This window comes from Chrysoperla carnea, chromosome 4 (assembly GCF_905475395.1).
Source record: "Chrysoperla carnea chromosome 4, inChrCarn1.1, whole genome shotgun sequence".
Lineage (NCBI taxonomy): Eukaryota > Metazoa > Arthropoda > Insecta > Neuroptera > Chrysopidae > Chrysoperla > Chrysoperla carnea.
This window is the reverse complement of record NC_058340.1, coordinates 42,862,831-42,882,125: the sequence shown is the minus strand read 5'-3', so window position 1 is coordinate 42,882,125 and position 19,295 is coordinate 42,862,831. Positions and strand designations below refer to the sequence as shown.

Sequence of the window (19,295 nt, the reverse complement as noted above, 5' to 3'; positions counted from 1 at the left end):
TTAGGAAAAAATTATAAAGACTTTTTAAGTAAAATTATCCAAAAAATTTCGGGTACTTTTATTTGGTTCAAAAAGTTGATGTTTAACTGTTTCTGTGGAGGGGGGGGGGATATAAAAAGTTAGACCAATAGGGTATCTGGCAATAACTGGAATATTAATACCTATCAGCTTTTCCGAATAATAATCAATTAACAAAATACGTTCCTCCCTTTTTCACATTTAACTCTATCTAGCGCCTGCTCTATACCTGAATATCCAATTGTAATATTAGAGAAAATTCTCAACTTTTTTGGTAAATTTCAATAAAACTTTTAATTTTAAAAAATTTTAATTTGACTAACCTAGGTATTCTTAAAAATGCCATCTTTAACTAAATACTATTTCGTTAATGATGCATCGAAGATAAAATATTGCAAATAACTTTTTCTTTTTTTTCTCTATAAAGATCATTTCTTGAGACAACTGCATACAAAAAAAATTCAAAATTATAGAAAATGAATCCTCTTTGATACAAACAATTTTGAACGATTTTTGAAATTAATGAAGAACCATATAACTATGTTTTGATTTGATATGAACCTTTAATGAATAATTATGAGCAAATCTTGCTCGACAATAAATACATTTAAATTGTGGCTCTTTACCACAAATATACTTAACATGACGTTGTAAATGGCGTTTATTTTTATATGAACGATCACAACGTGGACACTTAAAACTACGTATTACATTATTTGGGTCTGTGTTAATATTTGATTTATTCCATAATATGTTATTAGTACGTCCATTATTTAAAACGGGACGATAATCATAACCAACATGATTACTTAACGGTACATGTAACATGCCTGACGATGGATTGTAATATTCAGCACTACGTTGCGATGATTCGTATTTATAATTGTCATATTTGTAATTATGCTCAAATTTTGGAATTTGATAACGTTGCTGTTGCATATTATCACGATCAACAGATGTTGGCATTGGTCGATGTTCAATAATTAATCCAGATTTATCATAAATAATATTTTTATTTTTTTTCGTATCTTCTTCATCGTCTGGTGGTGAATTATCTTGTATTGCCAAAAATGATGCAGGAAATGCTTTGATTTCATCACCGATTAAAATTACAGTTGGTTCGTCTGAAAATAAAATCATACATACTTGGTTAATAACATGCACAAAAATAACGCTACCTACTACAAAATGTTTTATTTAACGCTCAATTTTCTACGTAAAAAATTGACTACATACCTTAATTTAAATAAAAACAAAATAAACAAATAGATTGTCTTCATGCTTTTGAAAATAAAACAAATTCTACCACTAAAAAAATTTAAAATATTTTCACTACAAAATAAATAAAAAATAGTTATGCGCATGCATGAAAACATGGCAATTTACAAATATGACAAATAAATACATATACCTAAAAAAAGGTTTAATTTACTACCAAATGAAAATTTATACTTATCCAACTTGTATGTTTTCAAAAACTTTCTTCGATAATTTTTCGAGAGACAAAAAAAGTGAAAAAAAACATAAATCAGACATTAATTTATTTCAATCAAATTTTTCTTTACATAAATTCACTTTTAAAGTGAATTTTAATTAAGTACAATATTCACTATAAATAATAAAATAACTAGAATTATAAATTTTATTTTCGAATGATTAAGCAAACGGTGTTTCCTTTTAATTGATTTTGCAACAAGGCATTAATTTTGAACAAAAAATATATTTTCATAAGTACAATATATCACCACTGTTGTAATATTGTGTTATCCCATTCGATAAAATTCTCAAAAAGATACTTCCAAATACAGATAGTCTTTAAACTTATTCCCGGAATAAAATAAATTAATATAAAATGATAAAATAAATTATTTTTGTCGAAATTTAATAGAACTGAAAGTACTACCCTGTATTTTTTTATTTTAAAACTGAAAAATGAATCTAAAATACTCCATTGGTATCTTTTAGTTGGTGTACACTAGGTGTAAATAAAAAATAAATAAAGTGTTAATAAAGTGTAATAAGACAGAAAGTGACATTGAAATATAATAGTCTGGGTGCCCATCAACATATTCTGTTATTGGTAAATACATCCTCAGATTGTTGGGTAGCATAATTAGACTTGGAAAGTTTTCGAATAGCTCCCTAGCCTTCAATTTGATGGTTATCGGTTTCTTTATTAAACCATTAAGAAAGGTAATTTAATAACAAACCCAAGGTTTCGCTGACGTTGAATTAAAATGGATGCCCGTTTTCCAGTAACTTTCCAGTAAAACTGCAGAAAATTGTAATTTTAAAGCTGTCGACGAACATATTTTTTTATCCAATATCGGACAAAACTTTATTAGTATTCGTTTAAGTATTTCCCCTAATGAAATAACAAAAAATACAGATATCTGTCAAATTTAAAGAAAATGAATTTTCGTATGACAATGACATAAATACAATGACAATGTATGTTGACAGGCACCAGGACTATAAAATACATATAGACCTTTTCTATTTAATTACGATTCACTATTGTTTCGGACAGACAGTTATAAGTTGAACAAAGATGAAAAAACTGTTAATCTGTTAAAACTGTCCGAAACAAAAGGTAATCATTTTTAAAATAAAAAGGTCAATATTGTAGTAAGATTGAAATGTCATAAACTATTTTGGAAATGAATTAAAATCATTCAAAAATAAATTCTATAATCAAATTAGTAATACTCATCTTTGGTATCAGAAAAAAATGAATATAATTAATTGATTTGTTATGTGTTTGTATATAAACAATGTTATAGTACTTAAAAAAATATTTGTTTAACAACTATGACAGTATTATTTATTACACATTTAATAATAATTAATAATAAATATATTATTTTTATTTATTTATTTTTATTATTTATTTGGTATACAATAATTAGCCTTTAGAATATACTGATGGATGTTTTTTTGTAAAACATCATCATCACTAGGTATATGAATTTTTTACTTTTCTTTTATTTTTTTTTTTGTTATTTATTAAATTTTTTGGTCTGTTATAATTTATAATAATAAATAGTACATATTTTGACTTTCACCCATTTCAGATGTCAATTTTTCCATATTAAATAGACTTAAATACTAATAAAAATTTTAATTCTAAAATAAATATTTTACTAAAGATAAGATGTAGATAATCGAAAAGGTTTTATTTTTACTTTGGAATTAAACACAATGAAATAAAAATTGATTATTTTTTTCATTTAAAAATTTTGTCAACAAAATTTATATTATAAATTTTTTATTTGAAACTTTGTCCAATTCGTAAATTCCATTGCAACCGGTAAATTTTGTAAATAATCAACATAAATTTTTAATTTTTTCTGACTAGCAAAACTTTTGTAAATTTTTTTGAAATCGAAAATTACAAGGAAATTTTAAAAAAATCAGCAATAAAAACGTATAATTCAAATTATCCCCGTTTATTTCCACAGCCATTTAAGCCTCCTCGACTATCTTATTTAGAAAAAATTAATAATATAAATTCCACACTTAATATATTAAAACTCTTAAAAATAGTACTCAAGAAACAAGACTCAAAAATTGACTAGTATTAAGTAAAAAAAAAAAGACAAAATAGGAAACGTAACTTTCCTTTTGAAAAATAAATTAACTTTTTTTTTTTTTTGTTTATTTAAAGATTTTAAGACATTTAATTTTTTTAAATATAATAATCTAAACCTATACAATTAATTCTTTTAATTAAATTCTATTTTGTAAATGTTTTCTTTAGAAATAATGGTATACATTCAATAGAAATGAGTGCTCGAATACTCTTGAAAGTAAAACGAAATTAGCCGAAAGCACTCTTAATATTATAATGACTCTAGAAGATAACTTAAATATAAACAGAAAAATAAATATATAACTTAAAAATTCAATTTTTAAGGAGGGTTTGTTTTTAGTAAATAGAAGTAAATAAATTTTTATTGATAGATACTATAAATTAAATTTTTTGATAAAATTGGTTTTAAACTTTGGTTTTGTTTGTAAAAATACATCATTTTGGTTTCAGTAACGTTCTGTATGTTTGTCCCACATATGTGTCAGCAATTCTTCTTTATCAGCACACAATAATTGACACAAATGACACATTAATGAAATATTACATTCATATTTAATGTGCCGCTTTAAATTACGCTTATTTTTATAAATTCGTGTTGGTGAGCTTGGACAAAAATAACGACCATCTGGTAGCAAACATCGAGAAAAATCCAAACAACGTGGTATTGTACTTTTCCGTTTTATATAATTTTCGTATTTTAGGTAATCGGGTAGAATCCACCCTACGAATCCTGTAAAAAACATTAATTATGTTAATAAAAAAATCATATATTTTATAGATTTCGTAAATATTTTTGTGCGTGTGAAATTGGTTTTTGTTTTTTTAAATACTGATAAAATTTGTACTAACAAAACATACTGAAGTAATTTTTTGTTTAATTAAAATAAAAAATACATGCTAGCGATAATATTTGTCAACCTTACATTCGGCTTTGATTAAAACTAAAGACAATTAAAAATTCAAATCATATCCACACACAAAATTAGCCATTTTCTTTTAAAGCATTTGAATGTGTAATAACTTTCTTTCTACCTTAAGAAAATTCTCAGTAATATCTGTGTAAAATAAAAATCACTAAAAAATAAATAATTATATACACTGTAAATTAAAAAGTTAAATATTTTTAATTTATTTTTTTAAATTCAAATTAATTTACAATAAATTACATATTTTAAGTACAACTTTAAATATATACAAAAAAAATTAACGTTAAATATTGTTTAAAATAATTTTTGTACTTTTTTACTATTTTTAAATTTATATAGGTGAAAAGAGGAAAAAATTATTAGGCATCAAAAGGTTGTAGCGATTTAGATGAATTTCTTTAAAACTTATGGATACGAGAAAAGTTGTTCTTGAATGTTAACATTTAAAGAAAATTTGGGATAAGTTGCTTTTCGTTAATTAATAAATAAATAAATAATTACAAAAATAAATATTTCGTGGCATTTTATTAAATTTACTTTTTTAAAGATAGGAATTCCTAAAAACAAAGCAGTGCGCTTAAAGTAATCATCGAGCCACGAATGATAATTATCAGGTTTTCAAATACTGAGATCACATATCATGTTCTGTATGATTATGAGTTCTTACAGAGTGTATGTAGCCGGAGTCATACGAGCGTTAAAACATGAAGGTCGAGTTAAAACTACGTGATCATTACAATAACGCACGTTAAATTATTAAGACCTCCGTTTGATGAAATTTCACGTCGTTGAAATAAACCATTGCCATTTTGAAAGCTCATGTGCCACCACCTTTAAAAAAGTTTATTTTCCAAAGTTTGGTGAATATGGGATAAATATGAATTAATCTCCTTCCTGGGATGATATTTTATTAATAATGGTTTTATTAATCATTTTTACTCGGGAAATTATAGAAAATGGACTACTTGTTGTGTTGGCGAATGGAAAATTTTTCTAACTAGATGTGGCTATTAATGAATATATGATTTTGTTATACTTATAAGAAGAATTAACAAATAAAAAATCATTTTCCCGGCTAAAATGTTGAGCTTATGTACCTTTTTAGCAATTTTTGAGCTAACGTAAGCTGTATAAAATGTTTTTTCGTTTCTTATTCATATGCATTTATATTTTTTTTAATACTTTCAAGATTAAGAAATAACGGTCATTAAAACATTATTTACAATATCCCAACTGCTGTGAAAGAAAACTTTCGAGAATATGGTGTCCCATAAAAAAAGTCCCATAAAAATGTAACACTAGACTTCTTACCATGACAAAATTTGAAAATGAAATTAAAATTGATTAAAAAACGAAGAAGTTATAAGGAATCAAAGATATCATTCAAAGACTGCCCATCTCCTTTTAGCAAAACAAAGTTTTATATGTAATCTCTATAGCGATACCCACGTATGACGTCACTAGTGCATATCTTCTTCTTTATTTAATTAGAAATTTTCATATCTTGCCTACTAGATTTTAAAAAATCAACTTTAGTTTTCTATTCGTGAAGTGAGAATACTTCGTCTAAAGTGATAAAAAAATTTTGTCCGATCTCCTATTTTCCTAAATAAAAAATGATTAGAACTCCATATATTAAAGGCATATACAAAATTGCAGCCGAGTGCTAGACAAGTCCTTCAGGTTCTAGGGCCCAAGAACTATAAGTCTATGTAATCAACTGGAAACGAAAAATTCAGGACCTTAAAATTGATAATGTGTAGCCGGGAGGACTAAGCACGCTTCTATGAAAATTGATTCGATTATTTTTAATATGTATTAAAAAAACTTTTATCTTTATGTACTGCCAAAATATGTGCACGCAAGACATCACGCCGTTTTGCCTTATACACGCAACACATACATTGAAATGTTTTTTCATTTCCACATTCATATTTCAAATGACGACGTAAATTATGCATGTAATTATATTCACGATGACAACGTTCACATGTAAATTTTCCTCTTGGATTTCCACCAGATGATATTGGTGGAGATGCTGTCATCATCAATGAATTAGACATATTTTCGTCATTTTTATATCTTTGTACAGATAAGCCCTTTCTACTGTTTTGTAGAAATACTAGAAAACCTGCAACAAGACAAATAATATAGTTAAAACTTTGATATTCGTACTCAAATATTCTCAAGGCGATTTTTTAATCGTGAATTATTTATCTAATAATTTGTTTTATACCTTACAAAAATTTATTGAGTAAATAAATGAAAAAATTACAAAATGAAGAAAAACTTCGATAAAAACCATTAATACTTACCCTCTTCCCTAAATATACATGCATGTTTTATTGCACTGCACTATTGCAAGATCTCATAGTTATCAGACATTTTCCCTTGGGATATAATTTCTAAGTTTTTTTTTTTTTTTTTTTTTTTTGGAATGTACAGAGTGTTTAATTTCAAAGAAACCAGAAGTATAATCATATAAAAAGTTTCGAATAAAAATTTCGTCATTTTCGAAGGAAGATATATATATTAACGATTTCGGATTTTTCAAAACTGAAAGATACCAAATTATTAAAATAATGATAATATAGCAAATTGTTTGATAAAAAGTTGTAGCTTTGTAATTTTAATCAATCACAAAAAATGCAATAATTTTTTTGATATGATATTTTTTTGAGAAGCTTATTTAAAAGGATGCTAATATTGTTTGTACCTTTAAATTCTGTATCCCTATTCCCTGGTAAAACCAATCCTGGTTCTATAAAAAGTGGAAGACCCTATAGAAAATATACTAACAAAAAACGGTAGCCAAAAAGTTTTTAGATTCTAAAATTTTCTAGCAACTAATTGGCAATCTGCTTAAAAACAATTAGAATTATGTATAAAATTTCTCTTTAGTTTTTATTAAAATTATTTATTACACATTACAACAAATAACACTTATAGGAGAAGGTATAAGGTCATTATTCATCCATCTGATAACCAGATGTGACAAATTTTTAATGAATTATTTATATTATATGATTTTAAAAAACTATTCATATCTATTTTTAATTAAATTAATTTTAATCAATTTTTTTCCATGACCGGCTTCTTTTTTCAGGGAAGCCTATACCATTATTTTCGTAAATTAATTATCTTTCTTCTGATACCAATACTGATTGGTTAACAGCTATGTAAAGTTGCCTAAATTTACTTACCTCTTCATATGTATGAACAGATCTACACTGATCTGTTATCCAATCGAAAATGGTATCAGAAGAACGATAATTTAAATGATTAGAGCTGAAAAAAACCAACCGTTCATGGAAAAAGTTGATTCAAATTAATTTAATTAAAAATAGCCATGAACGCTTTTCCATAAAAAAATATAATGGGAGTGATAAAAAATTAATAAAATTTCATAAAAAATATGTCTCATCTGGTTATTATATCGATGAAGATCGATCTTATGCCGTTTTTGTACTAATATAAAAGAGTACACGTAACCAATTTTTCCAAAATTAAATTAAAATTTCCAAATTATTTTTAATATTTAATGAAACTATGTTGCATCCCATAAAATTTCGATGGATCGATATCATGTTTAAGGCGTAAATGTCTTAGCCACGGTGAACGTTGTTTCGATTTAAAATTGCATTGATTATACGGGCAATAAAATGATGCCTCCTTTCCACATTCGAATTTTATATGCCGACGTAAATTATGTCTATAATTATAGCCACGGTGACAACGTTCACAAGTAAATTTTTTTCTGGAGTTTTCACCAGGTACGGGTACAGATGGTGTTCTCATCATCCTTGAGGTAATCAAATTAGTCTTTTGTAAACCTAATAGAAAACCTGAAATCAAATGAATAATTAAATTTAATACAATTAAACAAAGAACACTAAAATACGTACCTATTATGGCTACTAGCTCGTTTTGTAGTTAACCAATCAAAAAATAACTTCAACAAAAGTTATAAAGTTAGATGGGAGACATTATGTTCTGACTTCAGAATGGTCCTGGTTTTCCAGGTTGCTTTAATAGTCAATTTAGATTATAAAAGATAAGAGATAGAATAATACTTTAAATTGAAAAATTGATCCCAAAAAAAAAAAACACTTTTTCTATTTAAAACATTTTTTGGAAAATCGTTAACTTTCGGAGAAAATGAGACTTAAAAGTGCCATTATTGCATTTAATCTAAAATTTTTAGATAAAAGTAATCAATGACAATAAATGACTATTAAGATTCGCCTGTCTTCATAACTTTTAGACCCAGGAAAATTTTAAATATTATTCAAAGATCAAGATCAAATGACCTTGAAACTAGAATGCCAAGTCAAACTCATGCACTTAGGCCATGTCTTCTATTGTCGTTGACAACTTTTGGCTAAAGCATTTCTCTGCAGCTAGCGTGTTTTCTTTCGATTAAATGCAATAATAACATTTTTTTTAAGTGGCATTTCCTCCGAAAACTAACGATTTTCAAACATATGTTTTAAATAGAAAATGTTAGTTTTTTTTTTTTAAAGAAGATGAACTTTGTACTTCAAAAGGTTGTTCTATCTTTTACCTTTTAGAATCTAAATTGACTATTAAAGTAGCCCGGAGAACTAGGGAATTCTGATGTCAGAACATGATGTCCTTCATCAAAATCTATAACTTTTGTTTCAGTAATTTTTTAATTGGTTAACTACAAAACAAGCTTTTAGTTATAAAAGACTAAAATGGTCCACTCTGTATATACAGTTATTTATTAATATAGTAATCAATAATAGTACTTACTACTCAATAACTCGAGAACAGCAAAACAGACATTTCAAAGAATAGAAGATATTGTCGAGGAATAAAAATTAGAATTTTATAAATTTTCTGTTATTGTCCATATTGGAGCGTTTTTTATCTTTATAATTAGTGAATAATAGTTCTATTATCTATTCGCAATGTATAGTTTTACACCATTTTCCAATTAGCAACCCAAAATTTGACCATGATATTCAACATCATTTAAAAGTCAAAAAATGTTTCTAAATGAATACATTTGGCAAAACTTGAGTATATATTTCCATGTTGATTTATTTTTACCTACCTCCAAACTACACAACCTTTGTTAAAAACAGCTAATTCTTTTTTGGTGACTAATTTCGTAGACTGATAAAACCACTCCACTCTGTATTAAATTTTCTTTCCAAAATGAATATTAATATAATATTACTAAGCGAAAAGGAGACCCTGTATAAACGTAATCTTTTTTAACGCAAAATATTTTTATTTTATATAAAATAAATGATAATTGAATACATCACCTACATGTTCAATATTTCCAAACGAAATAACTACAAAATTTAACAAACACATTTATAATGAGGTATATTCATAAAAAAGGCGTAAAAGTAATATGTAAGGTATCTGAAATCTTTGGGTTCCACAATTACATACTGCACAAGCCCACCATAATTTTAAAAGTTAATATAATTTTGTTTAATATTTAAACATAATTCTGCTGCAATCCGTAAAATCTCGATGGATCAATGATATTATGCTTTTGTCGTAAATGTTTCAGGAATGGTGAACGTTGTTTAGATTTAAAACCACATTGATTATACGGGCAATAGAATGATGCTTCTTTGCCACATTCATAACGTAAATGTCGTTGTAAGTTTTGTCGAAATTTGTATGATCGTCCACATTGTCCACAATAGAATTTTGGGAACGAGTCATTATTGTCTGTGGTTGTTGTTATCATAAAACGATCAATTAAATCTGGAACAAAAAACATATGTTATCAATATTACATTCTATTTAACAAAATATTTCTAATAACATTATATTATTAGAAAATTTGTACCTACGTAAAAACAGCCACGAATTACCCTTGTACACAAAAGCCTTTCATATAATTTTATGGACAAATAGACAAACAAATTTCGATGGTTGAAAAATTTCAAAAAAAAAAAATGAATCTTCTTCGACAAAATACACTTTAGGTCTCAAAAATTTTATTTTTTGTATGCAGGACAGTTTATCACTAGAAGAAAACCAAACTACGAAATAACTCTGAAGCGGTAGATGTCCAACAAACCTGATAGCACAAATTTTGTTTAGAATCTAAACAAGCGTAAATATCTTAACCAATATATTCATATCAAACACCTCGATTCTTAGGTATATTAGATTTTAGATTGCTTTGTTCCCCCCACGTAGGAAACTACCATGATGCAAAATTTGGCCTTAAGTACAAACGCTCAGTTCATAGATGTATTTCTGTCATGGTTTTAGGATTAATAGCGGAGAAATAGATTAAACAATATTATAATAAATAATTTAAATAATAAAAAATAATTTTATTATTAATGTATGACTACAAGTTTTTATTTTTTTATTTGATCTCAAAATTTTTCGAATTTGCATTCATTCTCAAATAAAATAAAAAAAAATATTTTTTTTTTTTGTATAAATTAAATTAAATCTCTTGAAAACAAACGCAAATTAGAAAAATTTTGAGATCAAATAAAAAAAAATTGTTGTCATACACTAATAAGACAATTATATTTTATTATTTTAATTATCTATTAAATTTTATACCTGAAATTCACTGAAAATTTATACACAATTTGAAATAAAATTTGTAAAAATAAATTAAAAAACACAAATTAGTTTAATATTATTTTTTACTAAAAAAATCTTACAAATATATAAAAAAACAAAAAAATTATTTAAAATAAGTATTTCAGGTGTGGTATTTCGTTATATATATTAACTATTATTTAATGGAATCACAATTATTTATTTAAATTAGTGTATCAAAAGTTCCCCAGTCCACAATATTATTTTACTTAATTATATATTTTTAGGATATTTATTTCCTTTGGAATGTTTTGTTTTTATTTAATGCTACAAATTAATTTAAAAAAGAGTAAAAACATTAAGTTTAAAAAATACATTTTTGCTTTTGTCTTATTTTGGAATGAATTAAAAACTTATTATAATTGGACACAAACATTGTTATCACTTATTTACTAAAATTAAAAATTATTGTTTTGTTAACCCATTTTTCAGTTAATACTAAAATTTAATGCATTTTAAATCTCATCGATAATTTATAATTTTCGCCATGACCAAAATTGGGGATTTAACTGATTTTGAAAAGTTATTACAAATATTTTAAGATATTTAAATTAATTTTTTAATTATTATGTTCTGAATTTCATGAAGATAAAAAATATTGAAATTCGAGTGGAAATGGTCCATGCAAGTATAAAAATAAACCAAGATTTTAGATGTAGTTAGTTAATGCAGTAAAACATTCAAAAATGATTTAAAAAATGTGCAGTGAGGGCCATCAAAGTTATTAAATTCGAAATAAAAACCCTCTGTTTATGATATAAAATCGAAATCATCTATTACAAAAAATGGAAGATTCATGACGAATTTTCAGTCCTTCGATTTTCGCTAATAAAAAATTTATTTGATTTCGATTTTTGGTAACCTACCTATACAGTGTGTTTCAGCACGAATAGTAAATAATATTTTTACTTTACAGAAATAAAGATAACCCTGTATTTCTACAAAGTTTGAGAGTAAAATATAAGTTTATAGGAAATGTTATGTTTATTTTTAGTACCTAAGTAGGTACATATCTAAAATATTAACTATTCCTCCTGAGACATTCTGTATAAAAGAAATAATGAAAATATACCAATAAAAATGCTATTGTATTTTAAATGTATTTTCATGTAATAAAGTTGTGTGTTTAATCACTTCATGTGTTTTCAACGATGATTTATGTTTTGTCTTAAATGGACAATAATTGCAAAAGAAACTTGGCTCCTTTTCACATTCATATTTTAAATGATAAATTAAATGCTTTTTATTTTTATAACTTTTTGGGCAAGTTGGACAAGGAAATTTACCATTTGCATCTTGTACTAAATCTCCCCATTTAGAAGCTTTTGATGATGATGCGGACGTTGAAAATGGTGATGACGATGAAAATTGATGAAAAGAAAAATTGCGATAATCATTTTTTACATTATTTGTGTCAGCCATTTTATTTAGTCGAACAAAATTTAATTCAAATGGGGACCAATATACTGAATCTGAAAAATTGAAAAATAGACAAATTTTAAGTTAGATGATAAATTTTGGGGGGAAATTTCACAAAAATTAAAGTCACAAATAAAATTAACAAAAACCTTTAATACCACTAAAAAAAACGAAAAAAAAATTAAAAATTAATTATAAAATAAAAAAAATTATATTAATAAGAATATAAAAAAATACCAAATTTAACGAACTAAAAATTAAAATTGTCTTTAAAAAAATTAATTTTTAAGGTCAATAAGTTAATGAAACGAGAGGGTTATTATTTGAATGTCAATGTTTTAATTTATTATTTTAACTAATTAATTAGTAAAAATTACAATTTGTTTAATAATAATTTAAGTCATTTAACTTACACAAAAATATAATATAAACTATTGAGGAACACGATACTATTTTTATTTCTTTAATTTTATGTACAATATTCATTATAAATAAATAAATAATCATTTAAATATATTAATGTCTTTTATGCTTTTAAAACAGTGCAATAAAACTTCACTCACTTTTTTGGAAAATCAGAGAATTATTCGAAACATTAAAAAAATAAGCTTCCGATTATCTTTGAAATTATACTACAAAAAAATTTCGCAAAGGTAAATATTACCACAATTGCCACAATATAGATATCGATAAATAAAATTAAAAAAAAAAAAAATTGTTATAAGAATTGCGAGATAACTACATGTTGATTCTGGATTTTATTTGAACCCATATAGTTTATTAGGTGATCCCTTTTATTGTTTTATGCATTACAGATTAGATTTTGCATTAAACCTTCATTTTTTTCCTAGATTTCAAATTTTTTGCGTTTTCTTTTATGAAGATAATTTCCGAAAATTATCGATTATACAACAAAATAAGATATTAACTTTTCAACAAAAAGTTTTCAGAAATTATTTGCATAGCAATTTTGTAATCACCTGTATTCTACTTAGAGAGCAATTCGTATCTAATAATATGGCACCGTAAAAAGATCTGAGTATTAATTTCAAATTTATTTAATAATTTAAACCGTTGCTTTTCTGATAATTCTAAAAATATTTAATTTAAATCAATGTAACTAAATTTTCAGCTCAGGAGCAGTCTTGTAAGAATTATATTAGTAGGCTTTTTCTAATAAAGCATAACTTTTGAATCTTCAGAATTTTTCCGTGGCTTATGCTTCAGCATCACATACTTAGTTATGGCCATCAAAATCAGAATTTTTACTTAATTAATTATTTAAATTAAAATCAAATCTTTCATTTCAATTTTCCAAGATACCGCTTTAAAAATTTAATCTATTCCAATTTACACAAAATAATACAGAGACTAGTTTTGACCCAAATAATATAAAAATCGGGTTTCATTTAACGAATGAGCAAGTGATTTTTGAAATATCGCCTAAAATTCAGTTTTTATTCCAGGCCGAATTCGGAGATATCTTGAAAAATGCACGGGCTTACGGGCATTGTAGTTATTATCGCCAAATAATTTACAAATAATTAAAATTAAATATTATAATAATATTGAAATATATCTTGTGATACATCATACTCCTCCAAACAGCTTTGTTGTACTGGTGTTGTTGGCGTTTTCGCAACACCATGCTTATTAAACATATGAGTTTGTAAATTATCTTTACGATTACTAACATGATTACATATTAAACATTTAAATTGTTGTACATTATCACCACATTCATATTTCTGATGACGTTTTAATGATTTTATTGTTGAATATCCTTTATAACAACGGCCACATTCATAAAATAAAGTACCTGAAAAATAAAATGTAAAAGAAACAATGTAAGTGAAATCAATTATTTATTATCAACAGTCAAATCAAATCTACTTTCAAAATCTTTATTATGAAGTCTACCCTACATAATGGTTTTTTCTTTTCTTTTCTTCAACACACACTTTTTTTGAAATATTTCTCACCTGGTGATGCAATCCACTTAAACAAGTATTGCGTTAAATCGAAATACGAGTAAAAAAATTTAAAGATAAAGGTAGATACTTGTCTCCGTCGTAGAGCAAGGTGCGCCCCATTTGTTCGTTTCTACCTCGAATGTGGATGAAAAGTATACCAGTTATAGCTGGAATCAAAAAAACTTTCCACGTGTTTAACATAAGAAACAGGGACATATGATAATTTTCTACACTTTCGAAGTCAAAAGCATGCCTAAAAATAAATATCGTAAGGCCCACATAAAATATTCGCCATAAGGCTAAGATTAAAGGACTGAAATTGGGAAAAGCCTACTACTTCATTCGAAAAGTTTCCCTTATTTTACTCAATTCAGAAACACCTTTCAAACCGAAGAAAAAATAAGGCACTCAAAAATCTTATGATCGATTACATCTCCGATCTGAAACTCATCGTAGCCGTCGTCTTTTACTGAATCCGAGATGGAAAACTTAAGTGTTCTTTTAGTGAGGAGAGAAGTTTAAACTGTAGTCTATAAAAATTTTCTAAGATTCCGATTAAATGAAAACTTTTGCCCCATCTTGTGAAGATTTAACTGTGGCCTTAACTGGATAAAAAACTTAAATTCAAAATAAAATATCCATAATTTTTTTTGAAATACTTAATTTTATTTTACACGGTTTTAAATACACACTAAATATTTATATTTATTTTAAAACTTGTTTTTGTACTAAATAATGGGAATTCATACTAAATTGCACAATATACAACTGAATATTTATTCCAATAACCTTCTCTTAGTTTTTTCATCAGAAGTCGAACCTCATAAAACACTTCCTAATAAAAAAGGGAATAAGACTTAAATCGAAATTTAACACAAAAAATAATATCAATCGCCACGATATTGGGTGCGTTGGAAAGCTAATTTAATGTAAATTTTAAAATATAAATTGGGCCTAAAATATAAAGTCTAGAGGCAGCGTGTCACATTGTTTCTAACAGAAATCCATTTGACAGCTGACAGATGATTTGTGCTTGATGTGTTTTGTTACTCCACCGTTAGCAGACCTTCAGAAGAATTAAGTTTCAAAAATGTGAAAAATTACACTATTTGTGTGATTTCACAGCTATGGATTTATTTTTTTTTTGTGCGGGGACAGGTGAAGTTGTTCGATTGTGCCGTAAAACCACACACATAAGACTAAGTGGCTCCAACATTTTTCGTGATATTGCCGGAATAAGATTCTTAATATTCAATAAAAATGTCAAAAATATAATTCCTAAATTACGCTTTATTGAAGCCAGTCACGGTGCTCTTACGATCAAAATCATTTTCAAACGCAAATATCATAAAATTTGTTTTCCAATGAACTCAATATTATGGCGATTGATATTATTTTTACAGGTTTAATTTCTGCAAAACATATTAATGCGATAGTTTTCAAAATAATTTCGCAGTATATCATTAAAACATATTAATGGTTTCTTATCCCTCTCAAATAAGATCCGACTGCATTTACATATACAGTATACCATCTCGTAAGGTATTTCAAACATAGCATTTGCAGTTCCTATGCTAAAACTATGGTAAAACCCACTTTCGACAGAATTTAACGAATTTTTGTTCGCAAACTAAGAATACAGCTTAACGATTAAATATCGAAGATCAGAAACTTTGAACATTTTAAAAAAGAGATAATTAATGCCTCAATTCCCAATTTTGACCATTAACGTCAAAATTAATATCTCAAAAACAATACGCCGTGGTGCTTTTTTTATATTCTAAAAATATTCCTTTCAAGTCTCCAACTTTTTTTTAAAATTCTGTCGAGATAATTTTACGTAAAATCGCAGGAATAACAGTGAGTTTTACAAGCTTTGACCATCGAAATCGCGAACTTTGCAGCTGATTATCTCGTGATCTAAACGAAATTTTACAACTTCGGGATCTCACAGCTAACATTATTCTGAGCCTGTGAAAAAAATCGGTTGAATCTGTCGGTAAGTGCTTTTATCCTGAAAATACCTTAAGTCTTTATAATTACACAACATGAAATGAAACATACTCATACAACGTTTAATTTCTTCATACAGGCCTTTATAAAAACGTATCAAGTTTGGTTCTCAGTTGCAATTAAAGAGGTGCCAAAAACTTTCAAGCAATATCCTATTTTTTACAATAATGTGTTACCCGGTATAGTTAACATATTCTCCCTTCTTTTTTAAAGGCCTGTACGAACGACTTCGGTTACCCATTAAAATATGCTCTATACAACTATTTTGATATATGGGAAGGTTTCATGGAGCAATGTTTTCAGGAGGTCGAGAGTGTGAAATGTCAAGGAAAGTTTTATGGGATCACGGCAGTAGGGATAATTTAGGCAAGGGAGTCATCATTTACATTCAGTCTTAACATTTTATCCCCAAAACTAGAGCGAATTGTCCAGCAAAGCGCGAGAGGGGGGGGGGTAACTAATGATAATGCTTTATCAATTTTATTTATATTTTTTACTTGCTGTATCATTTTGGTTGAATTATTTACTTAAAAAAGTTTAAAATTTTCGTCATGCACACACAAATAAATAATTGTAAACTTGCAAAATTTCGTCACCTAACAGATACATTGGTCGAATTTCTAGTACGTAATATTTAATAATATTGCTTAGATAGGTACTGCTGCTGCTTTATCACTCTTAACTAGTACATTATAAAAATGAGATTTTGCGCCAGCTATTTATACCTTAATATATTTGCTAAATCTGATTTTCTACATTCTAACCAGTTTTGTTTATAGTCTGTACATTAAATAAATTTCTATTTACAAAATTTTATAATAAAAACAAACAAAATTCTTTATTTTACATTTACATTAACAATATTGTGTTTTAAACCTATATGCAGTCGTAACGCATGACGATACGTAAAACGTCTTTTACATATATCACATTGAAATTTTGGTATAACATTACATTCATATTGGATGTGACGTGTTAATCCACCTTTCTGTTTATATGATCGATTACATTTTTCACATTTATATAATTTCATTTGGGAGTCCATTAAAATTCGGGATGAAAATTCACCTAAAACATATATTATTTTAATTAATTTTTATAATATTTAATCAAAATTAATGACATTGAATAAAAAATATTTACACAAAAGTTTGTATGTACAAAAATCTTCTTACCACATTAACACAGATCAAGATTTGTTGTCTGAAAATTTGTTGGAAACCTCAGATTAAAATTTCCATAAAGAAAAGTAGATTTTAATTAAATAAGATTTGAAAATAAAGAAATTATTATTAATACTTTTTGTATTTGTTTACTTTTGATCATGTAAACGATATTTATTTACATCAAGGTCTCTCGACTATAATTGATGATTTTTAATATGATATATACAGCGTAAACTAAATATTGACAAATATCTTGTCTAGTAAGCTTAATTAAAGAGAATTGAAAAAACACTCGAACCCGGACTTCTTGGATTCATGTCAAGCGCCCTACCAATTAGACCATTCGAATTCTCTAGAATGAATCCTGGAAGTCCGGGTTCGAGTGTATTTTTTTCAATTCTCTTTAACTAAGATTACTCGACAAGATATTTGTCAATATTTAGTTTACGCTGTATGTATCGTATTAAAAATCATCAATTATAATCGAGAGACCATGATGTAAATAAATATCGTATACATGATTAAAATTAAACAAAAAAAACAAAAAGTAATATTAATAAATAAGTGAATAAACAAAGTAAAAATGAAAATTCAATGAGTTGAAAAAATTCCACTCTGTGTCTAACTCGAATTGGTAGGGCGCTTGATATGAATCCAAGAAGTCCGGGTTCGAGTCCTGGTTCGAGTGTATATTTTTCAATTCTCTTTAATTAAGAAATTATTATTTTTAAATAATAAAAATACGCTGTAAATATTTAGACATGTATTTTATTTTAAAGATTACAATTTTTTTTAAGTACACAACTGGACGCACAAAACAAAATACGCAAATATATCAGAAAAGGTGCTTAAATGAGATTCTTTTGTGAGTTCATATTTTAATATTTATCTAACTTTAGTCTAACATTTTTAATCTAACTTATAACCGAATTAAACTAATATGTATATCTTATCCCAAATTAGTGGTATTTTATTTCTTTTATCGAACATAGAACACTTATAACATTACAAGGATTTTGAAAGTTGAAAAAATTAAATACCCAAATTATTTTGATCTTTTTTTTATTTTCTTTTCGATTCTAAGCAGTAATTCGAAAAACTGGAGAAAAGGGAAATAAATGAACCTTCAATAGTTGTAAAGTAGTGTAAGAGAAAATAATTTTAAATCAATATAAAAGTTCTAAGTTGTATTATATTCGACAAAAATCAGGAATTTTGGGATTAAAAAGTAATTTTTAAAAATATACAGAATTGAAAAAAGTAATGTTAAAATAAAAAAAATTTTTTTATAAAAAGCTCAAATTTACATACGGCCAGCGTTTTTTATAATAAAAATAATTTTTAAATATTATTCTTAGTGTTTCATAAAGAAGGGAAGAAACTTTTCCAAGTTCGCGTATTATACTTAAAGCTTACAAAGTGTGTTCTAAGATAAAATGTAGGGAAATTACATTAAAAAAGCGTTTGTTCTTCGATGCGATGGTACAAATGAAATATTTAAAACATTTCTAAGATAAATAGACTTAAAGGGGGACTAGATTAGCACCTCTTACTAAAATATAGAACGATT

General features: G+C 26.2%; 1 protein-coding gene across 26 annotated transcripts in view; it reads right to left on the bottom strand.

Annotated features, from left to right (window-relative positions):
* LOC123299073 (longitudinals lacking protein, isoforms A/B/D/L) overlaps positions 1-19,295 on the bottom strand; it is a 422,122-nt gene that overhangs the window by 255,749 nt on the left and 147,078 nt on the right. The window contains exon 5 of one of the 26 annotated variants that reach the window (XM_044881270.1): positions 4,042-4,340. The exons of 22 other annotated variants lie outside the window; for them this stretch is intronic. In XM_044881270.1, the coding sequence (XP_044737205.1) occupies positions 4,057-4,340 (284 nt within the window). In that variant the 3' untranslated portion in view covers positions 4,042-4,056. Of the gene's footprint in view, positions 1-4,041; positions 4,341-6,329; positions 6,668-10,000; positions 10,291-14,108; positions 14,393-19,295 lie in introns of those variants that run through there. 3 more of the 26 variants (XM_044881253.1, XM_044881273.1, XM_044881274.1) reach the window with 3 other exon arrangements.